General features: G+C 39.9%; 1 protein-coding gene across 17 annotated transcripts in view; it reads right to left on the minus strand.

Annotated features, from left to right (window-relative positions):
• SOX6 (SRY-box transcription factor 6) overlaps positions 1-24,362 on the minus strand; it is a 448,703-nt gene that overhangs the window by 84,887 nt on the left and 339,454 nt on the right. For 15 of the 17 annotated variants that reach the window (XM_053392405.1, XM_053392369.1, XM_053392397.1 and 12 more), the window contains 2 exons: positions 16,864-16,987; positions 8,873-8,952 (listed from right to left, as the gene is read on the minus strand). In XM_053392405.1, the coding sequence (XP_053248380.1) occupies positions 8,873-8,952; positions 16,864-16,987 (204 nt within the window). The remainder of the gene's footprint in view (positions 1-8,872; positions 8,953-16,863; positions 16,988-24,362) is intronic. The other 2 variants (XM_053392330.1, XM_053392313.1) reach the window with 1 other exon arrangement.

Below are 24,362 nucleotides of genomic sequence, written 5' to 3' on the forward strand. Positions count from 1 at the left end.
ATGTATAGATTGTGTAAAAGAGTCTGTGTATAAAACAAGAATAAAAATCCTGAAACACTTTGGTTGGAAACTAGAAAATTGAATATTATAGCTATACAGTGGTACCTCTGGGTTAAGAACTTAATTCGTTCTGGAGGTCCGTTCTTAACCTGAAACTGTTCTTAACCTGAGGTACCACTTTAGCTAATGTGGCCACCCACTGCCGCCATGCTGCCATCGTGCAATTTCTGTTCTCATCCTGAAGCAGTTCTTAACCCGAGGTACTATTTCTGGTTAATGGGGTCTGTAACCTGAGGTGTCTGTAACCCGAGGTACCACTGTAGTCTTCAGCTGCATCAAAGCTTTCAAATAATTCCAATGTGCAAGTTATTTAACAGACTTTGCCTATAGAACATACACAGTATATGCTTGTCTAGTCAGAAGTAAACCCCACAAAGTTCAATGGGGCTTACTCCTAGATAAGTTTACATGGGATTGCAGCAACAGAACTGTTAGATATTTTCAAAACAGTAAAAGTCACGCCTAAACATTGTCTAAGCTTTTTAGATTAAAATTTTCACTTCTGCTTATTAGAAACCTCAATGAGTTTCAACCATCAATGACGGAGTATAGATAAAAGTGGCGAAATCTGCTTCTAGGGACTTTCTCTGCTGAAACATTCATTTCAGGGAGATCTGAATGAAAGTATGCCTTTGAAAGTTGTACCCTGCTATTAGTACCTGTTTGTTTGTTTGTTACAATTAAGCACTGTATAAATTTTATTAAATAAGTAAAATAGATTAAAAAAACTTCTAAGCACATTAAAAACATATAAAATTGGAATTACCAAAAGACTTCTGGAGACACATCACAGATATCATAATGGAAATCACAGGGGTAACGTTGGGATAAAGTCCCACGTTGATCGTATTTAAGTGGATTGAGGCAGATATTTCAAAGGGAACAAAATCTCTTACCGTATTTTTCGCTCCATTGGACGCACCGGACCATAGGACGCACCGGACCATAGGAGGGGGAGAACAGGGAAAAAATTTTTTTTCTTGTTCTCCCCCTCTAAAACAAGGTGCGTTCAAGGTACATTCACCAGAGCTTGTGGGGCTGGCGGTGGGGGGAAGCACTGCTTTCCCCCACTGCCAGCCTCAAAGATCCCTGAAGCCTTTGGAGCGCAGCGCCCCGCTGCCCTGCAGAGGCTTTGCACGCAGCTGTCCCTAAGCTAGAGCAGCGAGACGGAGGGCTCCATCTCGCTGTTCTGGCTTGGGAACAGCCTTGCTAGCTTCTGCAGGACAGCGGGGTGAAGGCACCCCGCTGCCCTGGAGAGGCTGTGCGCACAGCCATCCCCAAGCTAGAGCAGCGAGACGGAGGGCTCCGCAGTGCTCTGTCTTCCTGTTCTGGCTTTGGGCTTAGCGGCGCAGCCTGCATTCGCTCTATAGGACGCACACACATTTCCCCTTAATTTTTGGAGGGGAAAATCTGCGTCCTATAGAACGAAAAATACGGTATATGGAATTTAATAATGACAAAAAAGAGCATCTTTGGGGGTAGGGTATGACAATGGTTAATGGCAGAATTGACATTCTCATTCATGTTTTTCTTTCTCCCCCCCCCCTTTCATAGCACCCCCCCCTCCAAATTTCTTGCAGTTGTGGCAGCTGAACTCACTTCAGTGTTCACTTTTAGAGGCAACCATTTCCCCTCCAGAGTACCTGTGCTCACCACTTTGTTCTTGTACATTCCATGAACATGCCAGAACCAGAACCAGTGTAGTTCCCTCTCCCCCCAAGTAGTAGTGATTTCCTCCCCAGAATACCCTGGAATGCAATGTCTGGGACTTTCTGGGCGGCGGGGGGGGGGGGGGGAGAGAAGCCACCAGAGGGAGCCACAAAAATTAGCTTCAATCCCACTAGCAGTGGCATAAACAATTGTTAAAACAGGAAATAAAAGAAAAGCGAGCATGAATACCTAAATAAACATATGCCTTGTGCATAAATAATTACATGAATGTGATTTTTTTCTGATCATTTTAATAATGAAATTTCATGGCATTGAGACAGAATAAAATGTATTGCAGGCACCTATTAAGCACAATTAATTAAAGAAAACTCAAAACAGGAGTCAGCACTACCTAAATTACTGCACCCTCATTCCAGAAGCTGATTAAAGAAAAAAGTTTACACATTTAAACTATATTACTTCCCCACATAATCCTGGTAACTGTAGTGTGTATGCAGCATCAATTGCTGTTTCTTGCTCATGCTTCTATTCCCCTACCATCCCTTTGGCCCTTACCTTGTCCCTCACCATATCCTTCTTCTTTGGGTTTATTGTAGGCAGAGAATGGTGCTGGGCAAAACACAGGTTGCCTTTAGGTAACCCTCTCTGGAAGCTTGCATATCATGCACATCAGGCATCCCCAAACTCAGCCCTCCAGCTGTTTTGGGACTACAACTCCCATCATCCCTATCTAACAGGACCAGTGGTCAGGGATGATGGGAGTTGTAGCCCCAAAACAGCTGGAGGGCCGAGTTTGGGGATGCCTGATGCACATTATACTGATGTACTTTCTCCTCCCACTCTTCCAGGAAGCTGAAACCAGTGTTCTGACCCAAAGTCAGTTCCCACTAATATTAATGAGAGCTAAACTACTCACAGTTAAATAATCCCATGGATTTCACTGGGATTTAAGCACAACTCATTTGCTTTGGATTGAGGCTAGGGACTCTATAGTGGCATACTGCCTGTCCAAAATACCCAAAAGTAAGTAAATTGCACCCCAAATCTATCTGTAATAGTCATTGAATTTGGCAGACTGATTCATGATTGCATTTTGCAGAGTTAATTTTGATGAAAAAATTCACTGTAACAGATCCGTGATAAGCAAATGCATTTGGCTAAAATAACAAAACAACACTACAAGAAAAATAAGGCCATTGAGAGCTTAGTAGTCTTTTGAGTGCTAGCTGGAAAGATTCTATGAGGCTAATGAAGACAGAATCTCTGCCTGTAACAATATTAAGTTTATTTTCTCTAGTGATTCGAAGAAGTGAGCAATCTGTCACTAATACACTGAGTTAAATTACTTGTCTTGTTGGAATTCCTGCTGACAGTCAGTCACTCACAGCGCTGACCTAAACATCTACCTGCTGACAAACAAATTGCAGTGTCAAACTTTGAAAAGGTAACTAGCTGGTTTTAATTTTGATTGGTCTTACTTGAATCTCTTGTGCATTCTTCCCTTTTCCTCCTCCACCCACCCTCTTCCCTCTCTCAAAATCCCCATTCTTTACTAGGCTGAAAATGAAAATAAAGGAAACTCCTGTTTAGCATTTGTGGGGGAAATTATTATTGCTGGCTGCATCAGAGAAATGTTATGTCAGATAAAACTGTTAAAGTGTGTCTAAGCAACATTAAGAGTGGCAGGCCCGCCAGTGACTGACTGGGTGAGTGAACACATTACCCAGACAGCATTGTAGGAATTAATTTTCTTCAATAAAGTGATTTTTAAGGCTCATATATTTCACAATCTAAACATATGTCACTGTTTCATAAACAAAATAAATGGATTAAAATAATACATTACCAATATGCTGACACATGGAGATATTTTAATTAGGAATACTTAAGCTGTGTGATATTTAACTGCTGTATTTGCTGAAGAGGAGCAGGCATAATTTCATAAGGCAAGAAGCCGGCAGAGCACTTTACACGGTGAGGGACTGAAGCGGGACCAAATAGCTCTCATTTTCGAAAGTAAGCCCACTGCGCAGCATCCTCCCAAACGTAAACTGTTTTAAGCTTACAGAAGAATACAAAGAACTGCATAAACTAAGGCAGGCCACGAAACCAGCTTTTTCATTGGAGACAGGATGGGGGGTGGGAGGGAAAGAAGCAAGGAATATGTCTCAGACATGCCAGTTCTTGAGAATACTATTTCTTCATAAAAGGCAACACTTAACATCTTAGCTATTTCAGGGACATATTTACATGACTGTCACATCACAAGAGCCTCTTTCCTGCACATTCTTCTTGACTTTACTGTAAGGGCCAGCACAAAAATAGCTGAGGAAAGCAAATGTCAACCCCAGTCCTGAAATTTATATGTGTGAGAGAATTAGAATAAGTAGAAATGTAATATATTGTTTACTGTACTGAGTGCCCTCTGTTCTCTAAAGGTCAAAAGCATTGTAACCTTAGAGTTACAGTTTCTGATTGTTCCCAGGGTTAAATACATTATCAGAATTAATGGTTCAAACCCCCTCAACCTTCAGATATATGAGTATTCATGCCTCCATCTGCCAAACTGTTCAACTAAAAATAGCATTCTTTGGCCTTCATTCTGCTAATACTGCACCCCTGAGGCAGGCTCTGTAATGCTTCAGCAGTACTTTGGATCTTCACCCAGTGGTATAACAAAAGGTCATTACTTTGTGTAAGAAAAGGGGGGCTGGGGGAGGAGAAGAGCAACAGACTAAAGAAGCATACTGCATGGGTATTTTGTTGTTGTTGTTTAATTTAGTTGATGATAAAAACTTCAGTCTTCCAGCACACAGCTGCAACCATAGCTAAGACTTGCCAAGCCTCATTAATGTTATACGCGATAAACTTTGAAGGACAAATTATACAAGAAACATCAGGGGAAAGGTAGGAACCATAGGTTTGCTTGCTTGCTCTCACTTCTGTTACACTTTCTCTCTCTCTCTTTCTCTCTCTTCAGAAGATCACATTGTCTAGGAATAACTCCAGCTAACATAATTGCAATGCATTATCACTTTCAATAATTTACCAGTGGTTGTCATACAACTGTACCACTTCTTTATTAACAATTTTTGTGTGTGTGTGTATTCTGGAACATTACCACCACCACTACTACTACTACTAATAATAATGTTATTATTTATACCCCGCCCATCTGGCTGGGCTTCCCCGGCCACTCTGGGCAGCTTACAGAATATATTAAAAATTGTAAAACATCAGGCATAAAAATTTCCCAATACAGGGCTGCCTTACTGGTTTTGCTATGGGGAATGGAAGGAGAAATGATAGGGGGGCCTCATAAAAGATTTCATACAGTGAAGCTTTCTAGGACAGATGTGTGTCTACTGAGCTGCCATGGGATTTCCCAGGAACAGGGTTGCTATGAGTCCACTGAAAGGCTGGGAAACAATCCCTGAAGACTTACATTCAGCTGCACACATGTACCCAGAGTAAAACTAATATAAATTCTACAAATTTAAAAAGTTTGTTTTTTATATATAAAAAATACAGTGGTAAAAAAATAAGAGGGACTAGTATAGGAGGAGGACGAAAAGAAGAGAGGAAACACTAAATAATAGCACAAGCTGTATCACTGCTCCTTCTCTATCACTCTCATAAAAATCTGCCAATAAGGAGGGTTGATTTAAACCATTATTTGTAAGCATGGTATGGTCCTTTCATAACCTCTTACATAAATGCACTGCTGCATCTGGGAAAGTATCTCATGTCAGAAAGGTAGCTAGAATGGAATCATGCAAAGTTGTACACATACCATGATTTTTCCACACATTTCATATAGATAAACATGGCTTCTGCAAGGACAAGCCATGTCTTACAAATGGACTTGGACTTTCAAAAATATTTCACCAAAGACTCCTGAGTAAGCTTAACAGTCATGGAATATGAGAAGTGGCTCAGGAATTGGTTAAGCAGAGAGTAGGACTAAATGCAGAGGTCTCCAAATGGAGGGATGTAGAAAAGTGGAATTCCCCAAGGATTGGTATTGGGACCTGGGCTTTGAAACTTGTTCATAAATGGGATGTACAGTGAGGTAGCCAAGTCTGCTGATGCTAAATTGTTCAGCATTGTTAAAACAAAAAGAGATTGAAAACAGCTCCAAAAGGACCTCTCCAAACTGAGTAAAATGGCAAGGGCAATTCAATGTGGACAAGTGTAATGTGATGCATGTTCATATATACACTCATGGGTCTGAACTGGCAGTGATTGACCAGGAAAGAGACCTTGAGATCCTAGTGAATAGCTCAATGAAAGTGTTGACCCAGGGTGTCGCGGCTGTGTAAAAGACAAATTCCATGCTAGGGATCACTGGTAAATGAATATCTTAATGCCATTATACAAATCTGTGGGGTGACCACATACTGTGTACAGTTCTCATCACATCACATCAAAATGAGTATTGTAGAGTGTAAAAGGTTAAGAAAATGGCAACCAAATTGATGAAGGGGATAGAACAACTCACCTGGGATGTAAGGTTGCAGTTTTTAAATTATGCAAGGCATGGATAAAGTTTTTCTCCCCCGCTCATAACATTAGAACTCGTGGGGATCCAATGAAGCTGAATGTTGGAAGATTCAGGAGAGACAAGTACCTTTTGTATGGAACTCTCACACACAAAAGCCAGTGATGGGCTAAAAGAAGACTGGACAAATTCATGAAGGACAAGGATCTCAATGGCTACTAGCCATGATGCCTGTGTGCTGCCTCCACAGTTGGGGGCAGTATGTTTTGAATACTGCACAAGGAAGACTGTTCTTCTGGTCATGTCCTGCTTGCAGGTTTCCCCACAACCAAGCATCTGGTTGGCCACAGTGAGAACAGGACACTAGACTAGATGGCTATTGACCAGATTTATCAGTTTCTTCTTATGTTCTTAAGCTCTTTGATTCTGAGAATGAATGTGAAAACAACTATCAATGGGTTCAGGAACACTTATAAAATGGTGTTTTAAAAAAGCTGGTATTTTGCCATTTCTAAAGATCCTAAGGTTTGAGAGACAGATTGCGTAAGAGTCTCAATCAGGAATTTCACTACTGGGTTTGGTAGAACTTCTAGAAAATGATCCAGATAATAGTGTTCTGAAGTACTTGTTGAAGTGCAAGCCTTTAGTTATTGTCTGATCTCTTTAGCTTCTAAAAAAGCAATTAGATTATCTCTGAAATATGTAGGACACAGCCTCATGAGTAAGCCAACACATCATGTAAGTGATTTGTTTATTGGTAGTGTCATCTGTCTGTCAATGGAAATGTAAAATTTAAACAGAAACTTCGCAAGCACTGTGATAAAAAAATCTTTCAACAAAAAAATTGAAATGTGGGGGCAAATCTTACTATATATACTCTCATCCACTTTACTACTATGAGAACATGAAAGTAATTGTGTATCATGGATTGGTTGGACACAGATAAATGGTGGGAGAAACCAGCTGGGGAACCCCCAGCAGAAGAAGGCTCAGAGCCAGGGGATTTGTGGTGGGACGAGGATGAGTGGTTGGAGGGAGAAGACTAGGAGGTGTTGGCAGCTGAAGAGGAAACAGGGCTCCGTGAGCATGGGGAGTCTATGGCAGAGAGCAGAGCTTGAAGCTGCATCAGGAGAGCAGGATGGAGGAGGCCAAGAGGCAGAGATGAGTCAGGCTGGTAAAGAGGCACAGGTATCTCTACCTCTAGCTGCAACAAGCTCCCCTATCTCAAACACCACTATCTCAACTTAAGCTAACAAGATATCCAATTTCTTCAGTGGCATCTCCTCAACATAGGTGGGCAATCTCTATTGGGAGAGCCACAGTTCCTATCATCGCTGACAACCGTCCATGTGGATTGAAGCTGTTGGAAGTTGTAGACCAACAACAGCTGGAGGGCAGCAGATAGTTACCCCTGACATAGGCAGCCTGCTTCTTCTTTTCAGCTCTTAGTTACCATATACTGTGGCCAAGTGGGGTGAGGGGGCCAAGTTCTAGGCACTGTTGTTGAAGAGTTTCCTGCTATGTGGCCTATTTGGCTGGCCATCCACATATGTAGCCTTATGTGACATCACCTGAAGAAGAACAGCTGACTATTAGCAGGTTTTTAAAATCCCCTTGCACCCCACAGAATGACTATTTCGTTGTGGCATAAATTACCCTGTTGCCTGCAAAAACTAATATCTGAATAAGCCTATTTGCCTCTGAGGTACCACAGCAATCTTTTGCTGCTAGAGACTTAACACTACTACTCTTTTGGCTGGTAATAGGTATAAGATATATTTGCCACATCATTTAAATGTCCAAGAGGTAAACCTCTAGCGCGATGACTAAACACACCCCCTTGTAAGCTTTTGACTGTTGCTTCATTATTTGACACTATTGTGCCTTTTCTTGGGGAATATTAAAAAGCTATATAATAAATTGGAGTGTAAATCATTTTCACACAACATTTAGTTCCCCCTATGACAAAAATAAATAAATGACCTAGCAAGGGACCAAACTCAGACTCCTGATGGCTGCTGGCATCCAACCAACTTAACGCATGGAAAGGCTGAGATTCCATAAATACAGAAGCTGCAAGTGTTCAGTTTATGAAACAGTCATCACCAAGCCCCAAAGAAAAAATATAATGCATTTATTCAGACACCCACTATGAGCAAAAACAGCTAAACAGGGCACACTTAGAAGTAGCTTAAGAAACATAAATGCTATTAATATATCTTCCAGTAAATAGTTACATACTTTTTCGTCCCCAGTCTCAGAGCAGAGAACATGTACAGAGTACAGAGCTTAGCACAAGTTAAGCACTTTTAAAAATCACTTTGGTTTTAATAGAAGAATCAAATAATACTTATCTGACCAAAATCAACTGGATTAAAAAGTGCTTAATTTAAGCAGGATCCTGCCCAAAATGTATTAACTTCATTGTTATAAAATACGAAGTTGGCTGTATTTCCCAGCATCAAGGCTGACAGCATGCTGTTCTGTTTGCAGCATGTTAAGTACATAAGGTGTTAATCCTTCTGGGGCTGTGCTTAAAAAATTATTTAACATTCAAGCCATTACTTAGCATACAGCTGGTTAGCAGTTTTCCACTAAAGCATTGGCTTCAAGCCCACATATTTTTGTTCTGGCACATACCTGGAGCTGTAAAGGGCTGAGTCCAGAAGCAGCAGCAGCTGCCATTGTTGATGGAATGAACTGCACAGGATAGTTATCACCTGTCGAGAAGAACAATGCATACAGGTTTAGACAATGAGCAGAGAATAGCAGCAGACAAGTATGAACAGGGCCTGTGCTCCACAACACTGCTCTAAGCCTAAACATCTGCAAAAACAAAAGGGGGTTGCTGGGCACAGACTTGCAACTCTAACTTGGAACTTCTGCTCAGCAGATTGCTAGTAGGCAAACTGGCAAAACATAAAATGCAATGCTTAGACCCAAGCATGCCGGCTCTTATTACAGATCACAAAGCATAGCTGCCTTGGAAAATAGTCGTTCATTTAAGATAGGTTTCAAGTGATAAAGCGACACAAAGTGCTATGTGCCCAGTCTTGTCAGATGCTGTGCATCTATTTCTCTAGATTTATAATAAATAATTGCTGCACTTCTTTGGGGTAACAAGTAAATTAGTGGACATGGTCTGATTTCAATAAATTGCTCTGTAGTAACCTTGATGGACATCCCATGCACAGAGAAACAAGAACAAAACAGCAGCAGATCCTGAGCTCTTTTCCTCCCATATCACAGGGGCAGTGAGAATGTGGTCAGACACACATATTCAGTGTGGATATGCAGTGCAAGGTGGCACTGAATTTGACCCAGAACTCAGCTCACAGCAAAGAAAGCACAATCTCTTTCAGGGTCGTCTTTCCCAAAACCACTGCAATCCCATTCCTGGTGTCTCATGCTTAGGTAGGACTATTTCAAGAGCACCCCTGTTACCAGTCTTCCTTTATCATTAATTTGTGATCTTCATGTATCCTTCAGGGTAAAAGGGAAAAGATGTGCCCAGCAATGTGCAGAAGAACCCTAGATAATTTCTCAACAAAATGAAAGCAAGACCTAATTATCTGCTTACTGTTCTTAAAGTAACCATCTCCCATGAAATCAAGGAACATGCAGAACACTGTGAATTAATTTTGTGACTACTCATGCATTATGGAGGGAATGAATTTTTGAAGCGGGGGGGGGGGGCTCAAATGACTAAGAGCACAGCATTCCCTCAACAAGCCCCCTACCCCTGGTTCTCTGTCTCCTCTCCTACTCCACAAGCAGGAGAACAGCAGGAAGGAAGGCAGAGAAAGAGCATGCTCTCACTATACAAAAGTGTCTTTTCCCACCTGGGATGCAACTTCAAATCCCAGGATCCCCAGTGGATAAAAATGCTCTACATATTGGTTGGAACACGTATTGATTCAGCTGCCTCCATCTTCTCCTGGGTAAAGGTTGGGCTTTGGGGTTTTTTAAGAGCTGTGCATAAACGGCTTCTCAAAATTTGCCAGTCTATTTGTAGGTGGGGGAATTGAGAGGACTGGTTCACTGAATTTCTCCCGGGGCGGGGAGAAGTTCTCCAACCGTGTTTTAGGGGAGTTGCTCACAAGAAGCAGTGGTGGTAGCACAGCCTTTCCCCTTTGTTTATGCCGATGTAAATACAGCAGCAACTTCATGGGCAGCCTGGCCATCATTCTGCACAATTCTGTGGACCTAGTATCGTTCCAGGGCACAGTGGGGAAGACATGGTGGTTGACACGAAAAGAAGGTGCCGAACATTCAGGAAAAAAATGTTTCTGAGAAATTTCATCTCAGCCTGGATTCCCTACTTCACCTCTAAGATGGGTCAGTGCTCTGATCAAACAGTGAATTAGCCCCAAAGTCATCTCCCATATCTACTCCACATATTGGCAACAGAATACATTCACAAGTCACTGCTGAGCATTGAAAATAAGCTGTTTGGATAATCATACTTTAATTGCAAAGATGGGTTTGTTCACGTTAATATTTGTCAACACGCATTTCCAAACTTGCTCCCTATCCTCTGCACTCCCTTTGTTTCCACCTCCACTGTTGAAATTTAGATTATGAGGTCACTGGGCCAGGGAACTGTCATTTTTGTCACGAGACTCTGTAAAGTACCATGCATATTAATGACGGAATATGGGTTGGAATACATCTATCAGCATTTTACATCTTATATAAACAGTAAGCACTAGACACAAACCTACAGAATCCCTAATGTTTATAAGAATACAATCATAGGTACTACTGCAATTCCAGGATATTTATAAAATTACTGCTAAAATAAGAAGCCCAGAAAAAAGAGGCTGCTTGCTGCCTATGTGAATATGGTTACCTATATACGGTATCTTTTCAGATTATCACCACAACTAGGCAGTGTCTGTAGCCACCCCACCCACCCACCCCCCATGCCACTTTAGCATGCTTTTGCAAAGTAGAAAGCAGAATGGGAGAGGGGGAGGACGGGAGGTTAAAAAATGAACTTGCAATTAAAAAAAAAGACAGTGATTGATAAATTACACAATAACCATGCTTTAATAGAGTATTACTTCAGCTTCTTATTTAAAGTCAGTGTTATGTACTATCTCTAGGCTATGTTTTAATAAGCTGCTCCTCTGTACATTTTTTACATTTATAATAACCAAGCTGCTTTGCATCAACTCTATATTACATTTAGAATGTAATAAGGTAGGTGCGGATACAAAACAATGCAGTCAGGGAATGGCAAGTTTCCCCCTACACACATAACACCTCAATTCCCAAGCCTCCGAAATCCTCAAAAAGCACCCTCCCTCTGCTTACCACCCAAAGCGCCACAGGACTCAGATAAGCTCAGTGTAAATGTTAAGTTGCTTTCACTTTTTAAACAAATTGTGAAGTTCTAATCCACAATGTCTCTCTGCATCATATCCATAATACCTCATCAGACCATTGAGCACAGTATGTGCTTGTACACAGTCCACTAACAATTGGCTTCTGATTGCATATGGAGCACTGCTACAATGCCTTTGCTAACCTACATTGTGCTGGTGTCCTATGGAGTAACATTCATAAAATCTGATCTTATTTTCCCCCTTTCTATGAGGTTGATTTTAGTTTGCAGAGGGCTGATGTTGTTTTTTAAATAACTAAATTGCTTTCTTAAAGTATAAAACTCTTGTCTCTCTATGGTTAGATAATTCTGCTTATCTTCTTTGAAGGCTAAACAAAATTATCTGAATACAGAGTATCCTCATCAAAAAGTTAAATAATGTTCCTTTGGTAAACAGACTTTAAAAAAAAGAAGTCATCACAAAGATATTGAATAAATGATGCTTTAAATAGGAGAGAAATAAGCATTCAAGCACAAGCATGGGCTGCATTGCTGAACATTTCCAAGGCATTCTTTCTTTAAATATTATGAATTATTTATCCCCGTTCCATGCAGCAACCCTGTCACTATTTCCCCCTTTTGTAAATTCAAGAGTAGTTGCTTTATTTGTACTAAAACATTTTCCATGTCAAACATTTTTTTTAGAAAAAAAAATCAAACCCTAAAAGAATTCCCTGTAGCACTCCTTTTTCACAGCTGTCATGCTTCCATAGGATATATATATACACACATACATACACATACACACACACCCCTACCTTAAAGTTAATTTATTAGTGTCTATACCACACCCTATAGTGTTCTCTGGATTACCTGCTGGCTATGGCTTTCCCTTTTACTTATGACATCCCCCCCCCATTCCTATGTTTCTCTCTCCCCAACCCCCCAAATCATGAAGTGTCCCTTCTAAGATTAAATGGAAGCATTTTAAAGTGAACTGTATATGGTTAACGTAATCCTACTGCATTATATAATAGCATTATCCAGAGAACAAAGCATGACACTTCATACGAATGGAATGTTTTGCTGACAGGAGTAGAACTAAAGCAGGGACAGGTTCCTTGTGGGGAGAGGCAGGGGCCAGGAGCCAGGGACAAAGGAGAGAGATGGTGAAAGTTTTACATTTTTAATTGCAGAAGATGCATATTTCCACTTTTAATTTTCCAAGCACGCACACCACACACACACACACACACATGCAAAATAGATCAAGGATCTTATTGGTAGCTGTGTCTTGGCAATCTATCACTCAACATGTTGTAGCAATTTTTTTCAAATTTGTTTCTGGATTTGGAATGCTTGCGTGAGGACCTATTCTTCTTTAATTTTATGAAGGTAGACAAAACAAGTCAGAACAGGTCCTTTGAAGGCATAGGTGTGTACTAGTCTTGATTACTGGGAGAATGGCTCAAGGAACGGGGTGGGGGGAACAAATCCCCAGTCATCCTTGTTTTGAAAACTACCCTTCTCAGCTCCCCAGCTTTGCCTATTTATATTGGTGCTTCTGTTGTTTATATATACATAGGTGCTTATTAAGTCCCAGAATGATTTACCAACTTCTGTTTCAGATTTCAAACTGGCCAGTGCTCTTTAAACAATTGTGGGCAGCCGCATCACATACTAGAAACATATTGTTCTAAATCCAGAGCAAAGCAGTGTTTCCTGGTTTTGAACATTATGGGGTGCTCCGTACATTTTCATTTTCCTACATGGAAGGCACCTTTCATTCTCTGAAACAGTTGGAAATTCGTGTATAGACCATGACTTCCGATGATTCTACACAAATGTTTGTTGCTCTGTGTGCGCAGGTCAAGAAGTCCAATTGACCACAGCTGTTCGCTACATGCTCAACCACTTTGAAAACTGATCAGTTTCCCTTCCAGTGTATTTGACAAAACAATGTTAATGCTAATTAATGTAAATTGCTAAAGAATTGCACAACCCTTCCTAGAATAAAAAGCAAAGGATTTGATCTATAGCTCTTGGTGCTTTATAGCTTGCTTGTGACATAGTAAAAATAACAGTATAATAGAGTTGTTAGCTCAGATCTAGTCTTGCAAAAAGAACAGCCAAGATGGTAAATCTGAGTTATGCAGATGTTCTGATTTAACCATTTTTGTAGTTAATTTTTATGCACATCCTTTAATCAGGAAGTGAAGGACACCTTTTCTAAACTAAGCAAAACAAGGCCTCAAAATAAAAAGTATGGCAACACAAAACACCTTGGTTTTTGTTTTGCTTTTGACATGTAATCTGAACAACTGAAACTATTAAGAATGTTAAGACTGTGTATGTCAAGAACCCTGCAGGATCGTACCAAAGTTCTGTCTAGTCCTGTATCCTGTTTCCACAGCAGCTAGCCAGATGCAAATGGGAAGTCCATAAGCAGCATATGAGCACAACAACATTCTCCTGCTACTTTCCCTTAGTCACAGCATGGCACAAAAGAAAGAGGCTATTGGAGTAGGGAGGACCCTAAATCATTGTATTAGCCACTTCTGGATCTTGAACATTACAAGTATAAATTCACAAAAACAGCATAGCTATAGGACATCACCTGCATTACCTAAGAAATCCTCACAACAACTATGTAAAGTAGATCAATGTTATTATCTGCATATAGCAGAGAAAACAGTTCACAGTGAGAAATAGTGGTTTGCCTAAGGAAACTAGTGAGCTCATAAATTAGATGAGATTTGAATCAGGGACTTGCTGGCTCACTGCTCACTTTCTTAGCCATAACACTTAGACCAGCTTTCATATTTCCTACCCAGTAACATTTCCCCCATGCTTGACTAAATTAACAGTCATCTAGCATGTCTTGATATTTGCCAAAGATCTCAAACCATTCATAGTACTTTTTCACGATATGAAGGAGTCAAAGTAATCAAGAGTAATTGCTTGATCCATGCAAATAATTGTTGGCTTTGTAATAGCTCTACTTTATGTATCTAATTTAAATATGGTCCAACTTCTATAGTAGGGTGTCCTGAGAGAATTGTCAAGTGTATGTGGGTCAGCAGACAACAGTAATTTGAGTTACACAGCATCTTAAAGTTTTAATTAATCTGGTATATGCTATATATACCAAAAGGAGTACCTATAAAAATTAATTAGGTGATCTATGCAGCCCAGATTTCTCAATTAGTACTTGCTTGCTGGAAAATTATATTATACAATCTTGAGAAGTATGCTAGCTATTTTTAAGAAATCTGTTATCACATTCATGATTGATATTTGCTAGCTTGGGACCCTGTAATCTCTAATAGCTGTGACACAAGGGAGGAGGTAGAAGACATTGTTGGCATACAGAAGGTCCCAGCTTCAGTCCCTGATCTCTCCCATTTTTGTTTTTTTAAGGCTCAGATACATGTGACATGAAAGATTCCTTCCTGAGGGAGTATATAGCATTGCGTTCTTCTGATCATTCCATCAGCGCAAGAATTTCGGCTTGCAGGACAGAATGATCTCCCCTCTCCTGCCCCTTGCTGTTTCTGGTGTTCTCCTGACCCCTCCTGAATCAATTGCTGGGACGTGGGGGAGGGGAGGAAGGCAAGCCCTGTTGTGCAAGTGCAGTCTTTGCTCAGGGCAGTAATGGGACCTGTTAGCGGAACGCCTCCTTGAGCCCCTAGAGATAAGGAGTGTGACCCAGCAAAAGGCTACTTCTTGTGTCCCATGTAGGTGACTCAACTTGCACTGTCCAAAAAAGTCAAGGCTAGAAGGAAATATGAGAGGCATGCACAAACCTGCGACTCCCTGTAATGCCCTTGCATGATGCCTGATGTGCAAACCTGGAGGGGAGAGAACTACATCTAAAACATCCCTTAAAATGACACCTACAAGCAGGGACTGTGCCAGTTTTCTTATCTTCTTATATAGCTTGGTTGTTCACATTGACAATAGTTAGACTGGCTTCAACATGTTTAGTACATAAAAGGACAATGTTTCTCATTCACATGAGGACATCATCATTTCACAGATTAATTGGGGAAGTTAAGGCAAAGTATGTATCCCAGATCACAAATCAGTCAATGACTGAGTGGAGGGCTAGATTCTAGCCATTCCAGTCCAATTCTGACACTTAGCATCTAAAAATCCATTTTCCATAAATGTATTTTTAAGAAACTACCAAGACAGAGCAGAGCGGAACAAATGGAAATAATTTCTGCAGTGTTATTTGGCACAATATCTTACTAAACTTACTTGAAAAGAGTTTATATTTAACTTGGATTACATTTAATATGCAGTTTACATTCTAAAACATATGGTTTTGTTTCAGAACCGATCCCACCTTTTTCTGAAAGCCACTGCAACATTCCCATTAACAGCAGTAGCAGATTCCAAATGAAAATTTTGCATCTAACATTCAAAGGAAATGCTGTAACCATTTTGTTGTTTAATATTAATTAGAGGGGGTGAGATTAATTAGAAAAATAAAGATGCTGCTTCTGGCTGAGATGTAGGTTTACAAGGAATATACACATGAAAATAAGGTTGATTTTTATTTACTTAAATATCTCCTTACCCTGAGTTTCTTTGCTAATGTGGCTTTAAACATTTAAAGTCCTGTTTACAAGGAGACTCTGAAAGTAGCTTCAAACCATTATATCCCTAATTGAATTCCCCAGGAGCACAGTAAACTCAAAGGAATAAAGAAAGAAATCATAATATTTGCTGAATCATCTCCAAACATCTCTCACTGCAAAGTTGCATGACCTGTTACAAGCCTGAATTGATGATTGTAGCTGAACTGCTGAAACCTCTGTTATTTAGATGGAAATCGTATAAATTGCTGCCCAATTGAAATACACAAATTAAATCATACCTACCTTTACTTTTTATCTCTAATTATAAAGATGGCTTGCACAAAACACTAGTATGTGTATATGTATATTCTGATGATAAAAGGGCCTTAAAAAGATATATATGTAACCTCATAAAGAGCCAGGCTACTCTCACAAATTGGCAGAGAAGAAAGTCAATAAATTCAAAGGAAATAATTTTGTGGTATACAGAAGTAAAATAAATATGGCCCCGAGAAGCCAATTCCCTGGTTCTCTCTGGAATAAGTTTTCATCTAGACTTGCAAAAGAAATCCACATATTTCCATTCCTCCCCACCCCTTCCCCCAGCTTAAATCCCCCAGCTTTTACATATCACTGTCCATACCAGGCCGATTACAAGGAGTAGCCATGGCTAATATCGTAACATGTTAAATAGCTTCACAACCCTGTCAACTTACCTGGCTTGTAAGTTATTCCTGGGGGGAAAAGGAATCCCTGCTGGGCTGCAGCAGCCGCTGCCAATGTCCGCTGGTCGTGTGGAAAAATTGGGATCATGAGCGGAGGCATGTGACCCTGAACCTGCTAAACAGAAGACAGTCTCTGATCAGAAATAGCACAAATTTGTCCTGACAGATAACTCTCCAGCACTGATAGTGTGCCTGCATTCACAGAGTCCAACCAAACCTTCTCCTAACCATAATCCTTGCCAATTTCACATTGTCACATCAAAGCCATAGTAGCTTTGTTCTCCCTCAATGTCAAAGGTGCAACAACCTGTACTTTTTTTTGTTCTACTAAGTTTTGCTTAAATCTGGGCCTGCTCGAAAACAAGGTTTCTCTCACTCTCATTTTTGTTTTTTATCCTCCTTCTGTACTTTATAGTTTCATTTGTTTCTAAAATGATGTTACGTTCAAGTGCAAAATTCAAGCAGTTCTTAAAAATTCAACCTACTGAACCTATATGGCAAATAATTCAATGTTTTCAAAAGACTAGCAAAATTTCAGTACCTCTTTAAATGAAATCAAAATTCTTGGCTTTCAATTAAACTAATATTTTGCTTGTCTATCCAGTTTATAGCTTTAAACACTATCATAAAGCCTGATATTTATTGTGTGGTATTGACCATTTTAGAATTAATCCCACTGCATCAAATTTCATATGACCTTCATAAATGTATCAAAAGCCAAAACGTTGAAATAAAAAAAAAATACAGAAGCAGAAAATTATTCAGATACTTATCAGGCTTTATATTTGGGCAAACAGAACTAGAGAGGTGGGAATCAGGAGGTTTTAATATTCAGCTTTATTTCTCCAGATACCTGGATCATGACAACTATGCCAAAAGATGGCTGGATCCAATGAAATGCCATGTTTCTTTTTTCTGTTGGCTTACTCAGAATTAATGCAAGGATTTTGCTGATGATTACAAAAAAGTATAAAAATGAATTGTTTTATAATCAGAAAATAATTTCAGCCCCTTCTCTTGTTGCAAATGAGTGGTTTCAAATTCTATTAAAAATAAACTTCAATGGCTTTTTGTTGGGATTTAATTCCTACAAAACTTTTTAGTGGTAAAAATCCATATGTTGACCTATGACACTGTTTAAATAGTGCCAAATTTTCTTGTCATATCCATGTTCCTCTCCCAACATCTGATGCAGACCAGAAAGGCTACTGTGTGTGCGCTTCTAAGAGAGCTAATTTACCAACAACTCTTCTCTGGGGGAAAAGCCCTAAGATGTAGGTTAATAAAGGTCAAGCAAAACATAAACACTTTACAGTATTTTTCGGAATCCATTTCTCAGGAAAATCAACTTATAATAAAAAGGTCTTTGTGCAATTACTGCCATGGCACTGGGGCGTGAAAGAAACTAGCTATGAGCAGCCATTTCTTTTATTTTAGCTGACGTAAGCCCAGTTTCCCCATGTTAGCGACAAATTTAACATGGTTAAATTGAAGTCGATCCCCCTGTGTCCAGTATCAACTTTTTATACACTACCAAGTTGGTTGCATGATAATTGTTCCTATAGGCCGTTGAATAAACAAGCAAAAACAATGTCAGTGTCTAATGGCGGCGGTACACCATCAGTTAGGAACTAAATAAAATGAGTTTCACAATAATTTTGAGTGCTTTTAGAGTGGATGTTGAATCAAACAGATCCAGAGTCATTCACAACTCCTGAAATTGAAGTAGTAAAGAGTAAACTTGAAGTCATCTATCATCACAATAGCCATGTAGACTATGGCCAGATGGTGCAGACAAAAGCCAAAAGACAACCGCATTTACTTGAGAAGGAAGCAGCAGCATGTATACTAACGCAGTGGCCATTTCTGGAAGTGACTGAAGTTTTTTCCTCTGGTGTGCATGATTTATGACAACTGTACATTAAAAGCAAAATTAGATGTTATAGAAGGGGCTGGGTTGCTACTCAAATATATTTGATTTCCCCGCTCTGTCTAAAATATCATCCAGTGAAACATATTGTGTGACATGGTAGTCATACTGTGAGTGCCCCCCATTACTATTTCAGAACACTGACTGCTACTGCACATTGGGATATATGGTAGTTTATTTATGGTAAAATTTCAGAGAAGATCTATTCATGTGTAGATCTGGTATTTTTTAATTTTTTATTTATATTCACTCTAAAAAATGGAAAACTAGGATCTCTCAGGGCAATAAGGGACTAGCCCTTACCAATGTGATAGCTATACATATGGTGGCCCATCTATCTATGTATCCATCCATTCATCCATACTGCCCTTCGTCCAAAGATTACAGGGCCGTTCACAATATAAAAACAAAAAAATACATACTACAGTGGTACCTCGGGTTAAGAACTTAATTCGTTCTGGAGGTCCGTTCTTAACCTGGAACGGTTCTTAACCTGAGGTACCACTTTAGCTAATGGGGCCTCCTGCTACCGCTGTGCCGCTGCTGCACGATTTCTCTTCTCATCCTGAAGCAAAGTTCTTAAGCCGAGGTACTATATCTGGGTTAGCGGAGTCTGTAACCTGAAGTGTCTGTAACCCAAGGTACCACTGTACATACAAATGAAGACAATACCCCCCACAACAGTTTAAAAGGACATAGATTGATTAATTAGCCAAAGGCCTGGGAGAAGAGGAATGTGTTTGTCTGGCACCTAAAGATATGCTACAAAGCCACCAGGCAAGCATCCCTGGGGAGAGCATTCCACAAATGGGGAGCCACCACAGAAAAGACCCATTCTTGTGTTGCTGCCCTCCAGGCCTCTCATGGAGAAGGCACACAAAGAAGGACTTCAGATGATGATCACAGGGTCTGGGTCACTTCATATGGGGACTGGTAGTGCTTGAAGCATTGCAATTCTGAGCTTTTTAAGGCTTTAAACCAGCACTCTGAATTGGGCCTGGAAACTAATTGTCAGCCAGTGCAGTTGGGCCAGGATTGGTACAATATGCTCAAACCATCTTGCCCTGGTGAGCCACCTGGCCACTGAATTCTGCACCAGCTGAAGTTTCCAAACTGCCTTCAGAGGCACCCCCATGTATAATATGTTGCAGCAATCTAACCTAGAGTTTACCAGAGCATAGACAACAGAAGTTAGGTTATCCCTGTCCAGATAGGGGTGCAGCTGGGCCACGAGCCAAAGCTGACTGAAGGCACTCCATGCTACTGGAGTCACCTGAGCCTCAAGTGATAGGAAAGATCCACAAGCACCCACAAACTGTGTACCTGCTCCTTCAGAGGGAGTGTAATCCCATCAAAAGCAGGCAACCTTGCACCCATCCAGTCTAGGTAATCACCAACTAGCAGTGCCTTAATCTTATTGGGATTGAGCTTCAGATTGTTGGCTCTCATCCAGTCCATTACTGAAGCAAAACAACGGTCCATCACATCTACTGCTACACCTGCAGATGTAAAGGGAAAATAGAGCTGTGTGTCCTCAGCATATTGCTGCCAACATACTGTAAGACTCCATATGACTCCACTCAGTGGTTTCATGTAGAAGTTAAACAGCATGGGGATAAAACTGAACCCTGAGCAACTCCACATTGAAGGCTCCACAGGGCCTTCTCAAGCAACACCCTCTGGAAACAACTATTCAAGTAGGACTGGAAGCACAGTGAGAAGAATACCTTTGATGGGGGGCCCAAAATATGGTAAAAAACAAGGTGGAGGGCAAGGAAAGTGAAACTGCCATGTGCTTTTCTGATTTGCAGTCACAAGGCTTGAAGCTTACAAACAGATTATGGGAATGAAGCTTCCACAAACCTTCATACTTTAAGTGTGGATGTTCTTAAATCCTCTAATATCCAGATATTGTGGCACAGTAGAAGCAGACAAGACTTAAAGGTAAAGGTAAAGGGACCCCTGACCATTAGGTCCAGTCGTGACCAACTCTGGGGTTGTGGCGCTCATCTCGCTTTATTAGCCGAGGGAGCCGGCATACAGCTTCCGGGTCATTGGCCAGCATGACTAAGTCGCTTCTGGCGAACCAGAGAAGCACACAGAAACGCCGTTTACCTTCCCACCGGAGCGGTACCTATTTATCTTTAACGTGCTTTTGAACTGCTAGGCTGGCAGGAGCAGGGACTGAGCAACGGGAGCTCACCCCGTCGCAGGGATTTGAACCGCCGACCTTCTGATCGGCAAGTCCTAGGCTCTGTGGTTTAACCCACAGCTCCACCCACATCCCTATCCCTAGACAAGACTTAGTGTCCCCTTTTTTCTGAGTTAACCAGAAACAAGTGTATATTGGAGCACCAGGACAGATGTATAAGGTGTGTAGTGAGAACACGGATCCCTACACAGGACAAAAGGCATAAGGTATGCACTATGGAGTAAAATGTGCCCTCCCTTTTTAAAAAAATAAAATAAAATAGCATACACAGTGATGATAATTTGAACTAAGCTACTGGCATTCTCTCTGGGTATGCTGGAAGCAAACATTGAAGATGTAGCCCTTAGTGTTTTATGCTAGTTGATCTAGCAGGGTGAGGATAGCCAGCTTCATTAAGTCATATAAATTCTCAAAAAGGTTAATTGCTTCTCTGTTCCTTGAGTCTTTCTGAAAAATCATGACACCAGCAGATGCCAAAGAAAAACTCAGGACTCTCTTTTCTTCCTCTTCAGAAAAGCAATATATTGTTGCACCAACACCTCTTTCTTTCTGTCTCCTTTGCTAACTTGATGATGGTGCCTTTTTATTTTTGCCATCTGCCCTGGAGCTTCATTAAAGATACATGAATGGACTAACTAGCCTGATATCTTGTGAGGAACAGGTGCTATTGTTTGTCCCTGAAGACTTGCACTAAAGATCTGACTCTGAATACTTGAGAAAGAGCATCTGCAGCAGTCAGTCAGAGAGCAACTTGGCAAAGACCTTGCTATGTGCTAATGTGCAAACAGAGTGACACTCAAGGGGACTCATTTTCTCTTTCATGAAGATTTAACTTTCTTTTTTCTAACATGATTGAAAATAACTACTGAAATCTGAACAATCCTCTTTGTTTAATGCCTGTCACTCAGCTACAGAAGAGAAACTACAAGAAGTTCTTATTTCATTCCCTGTAAAATAGAGATCCATTGAAAAGTAATTCTTGATGTCTCCCAATTCACAAAACAAATTGTCAGTTAAAGTAACCACAGTTGAAGACTGTTGAAAACAAAGGATTTTTAAAGGCTTTGTCTAATTCTGTTGTTGCCTCAGATTTTAGTTTCAGGGGATTGCTAAATTTAGGTTTCTGTTACTGCTTTGTGTATTTAGCTGTGGTCTTTGCAAGTGCCACAAACAGTTATGGCTAAAATCATATGACATTTTGTAATAATGGTATAACCCTCCAACACCTTGGAGCGGCTTTGCATCCATCAAAAAGGAAAAAGTTTTATATCATTCCATCACCAAGCAGCAGATTCAGTCTACTTAGATTCAGGCACTTTTAACAGCACTAAAGAACTGGCAAGTGAACATCACATTAGTAACATATGCTTTAATATTCCAAATGCACTGTATATCCATCTTTAAAGATGTGCACAGATGTGTATTGATTTATGGTTCATGTTTATTTGTTGATACACAAATTTGTTATACATGCTGTAATTTAAAATAAATAAATAAATGATGTGCACATGACAGACAAGGAAATAGCTATTCTAAAATGTCAGTTCTAACTTTATATCTCTGAGTAATATTTCCTATTTTTGCAAGGAAGTATGTTAAAAGGTAATTTACTTTGGATAATTTAAACAACTGAGTGAACAATATTATAGTTTGTACTAGCTATGATTCATAAAACTGTCAAAAGTTCCCTACTAAAGGCCAGAGCCACTCTATAAAGACATAAGGGATGTCTTACTACAGCTTTACAAAACTCTACCAAACATTATTGCACTTTATTGCCCTATATTTGACATTCTAATATGAGAACCTTATTCTTTGCCTGTAAAAGAATAAAAAGAAGTATACACAGATATGCAGGGCTAGTTCGATTCAGGAGCTCCTTGTGTGTATATATAGAGCAAAGCCAGCTATAGATAGTTAGATTTGCTATAGACAGCAAATGTACAGCCAACAAATACCCTAAATGTTGGGAAAGCCCTGCACACTTTAAAATACAATCTACATGTACTGTTATTAGTTCCAGTCTACAATCCAATTAGGGTGTGTTACATTACTGCGCTCATAGTTTATGACAAATTTATGATGTAATGGTCATCTGATTGTGTCAGACTAAATTATGCACCTAGATTACCAACAAGCCTATAATGAGATGAGTAGTGTGGAGCTGGTTCATCAATATGTATCCCCTTTGCTTCTTTCTTCACTTATACTTGATGTAAATCCATATTTTTACTGCCTGTCTACTGTTGTGATCAGTTTGTAGCTATACATTTAGTCATATAGTATAATACGGGAACAAAAAGACATCTAAATCCTATTTTATAATGCTAAAAGAATGAAAAATGACTAATTAAATAACTTTAAACTGTCTACGCTTTCATGAAAGAGTCACTAGGAGGGAAGGAAGATGTCTCAGCTATAAAAAAATTAATAAAACATGTTATGCAAAAGTGAATTTATGGCTCATTTGGAATTAGAGATCTACCACCTTCTCAATCCATACAAATGCATAATCTTGTCAATTAAATATTATTGTTAAGGTCTAGTAGTATGTTAAAATCACTTTGAAGTGCAACTAAGGAAAATTCATGTGTGTTTATTACTCCTTATGGGTCTATTAGTGGGCATTTTATTCAGATTCGTGTTGTAAAATCTGCATAAACTCAGCATATTGTTATCCCCATGTGTGCATTTGTTTGGTTAAAGCATAACAGCAAATCCCGGTTACTACAACTTCTGAAAAAGTCAGGAGAGCTAAAAGAGTCTCACTTTTTAAGCAGAACGAAACAGTTTATGGCTACAAGAGAGAAAAGTTGACTATTATGCAAATTTTCACAGTCAGTGGTCACTCTGCCATGACAGAAGGCAGAACAAGTCCATTAATTCAAACATCCCATAAGACTAGTGAAGAGGTATATGTTTCATGTTTCCACTCTGCCTTGTTCATCGGAAGTAAGTAAAAATACTAAGGACACATATTTTCATTCGGTGTTCATATTCAAACACATTAGTTCTACATGTTAATAAGGTCAATTTAGGTAATGACTGGTCTAACTTTGGGATAACACTAAAACCTGCAGTTCATATGTCCTCCTTACCCCATCCCACACAACCAAACAACAAATCTCCCCCTCTCTCTCTCCAAGTTTTCTTTAAATTCTTACTGACATTTGTTTTTTAAACAATGGTCATGTATGGTGTACTCACACAAAACACAAGGTTTCTATTTTATAGCATTACGATTATCTAAGTTTACGTGGGTTGCTCCACCCCACCCCAAGATCTTGCCTTGAACCTCTGCCAATAGCTCTGAGGGAAATGGGAGGGTAAATCTAATTATATTTTGTT

This window comes from Podarcis raffonei, chromosome 1, assembly GCF_027172205.1.
Source record: "Podarcis raffonei isolate rPodRaf1 chromosome 1, rPodRaf1.pri, whole genome shotgun sequence".
Taxonomy (NCBI): domain Eukaryota; kingdom Metazoa; phylum Chordata; class Lepidosauria; order Squamata; family Lacertidae; genus Podarcis; species Podarcis raffonei.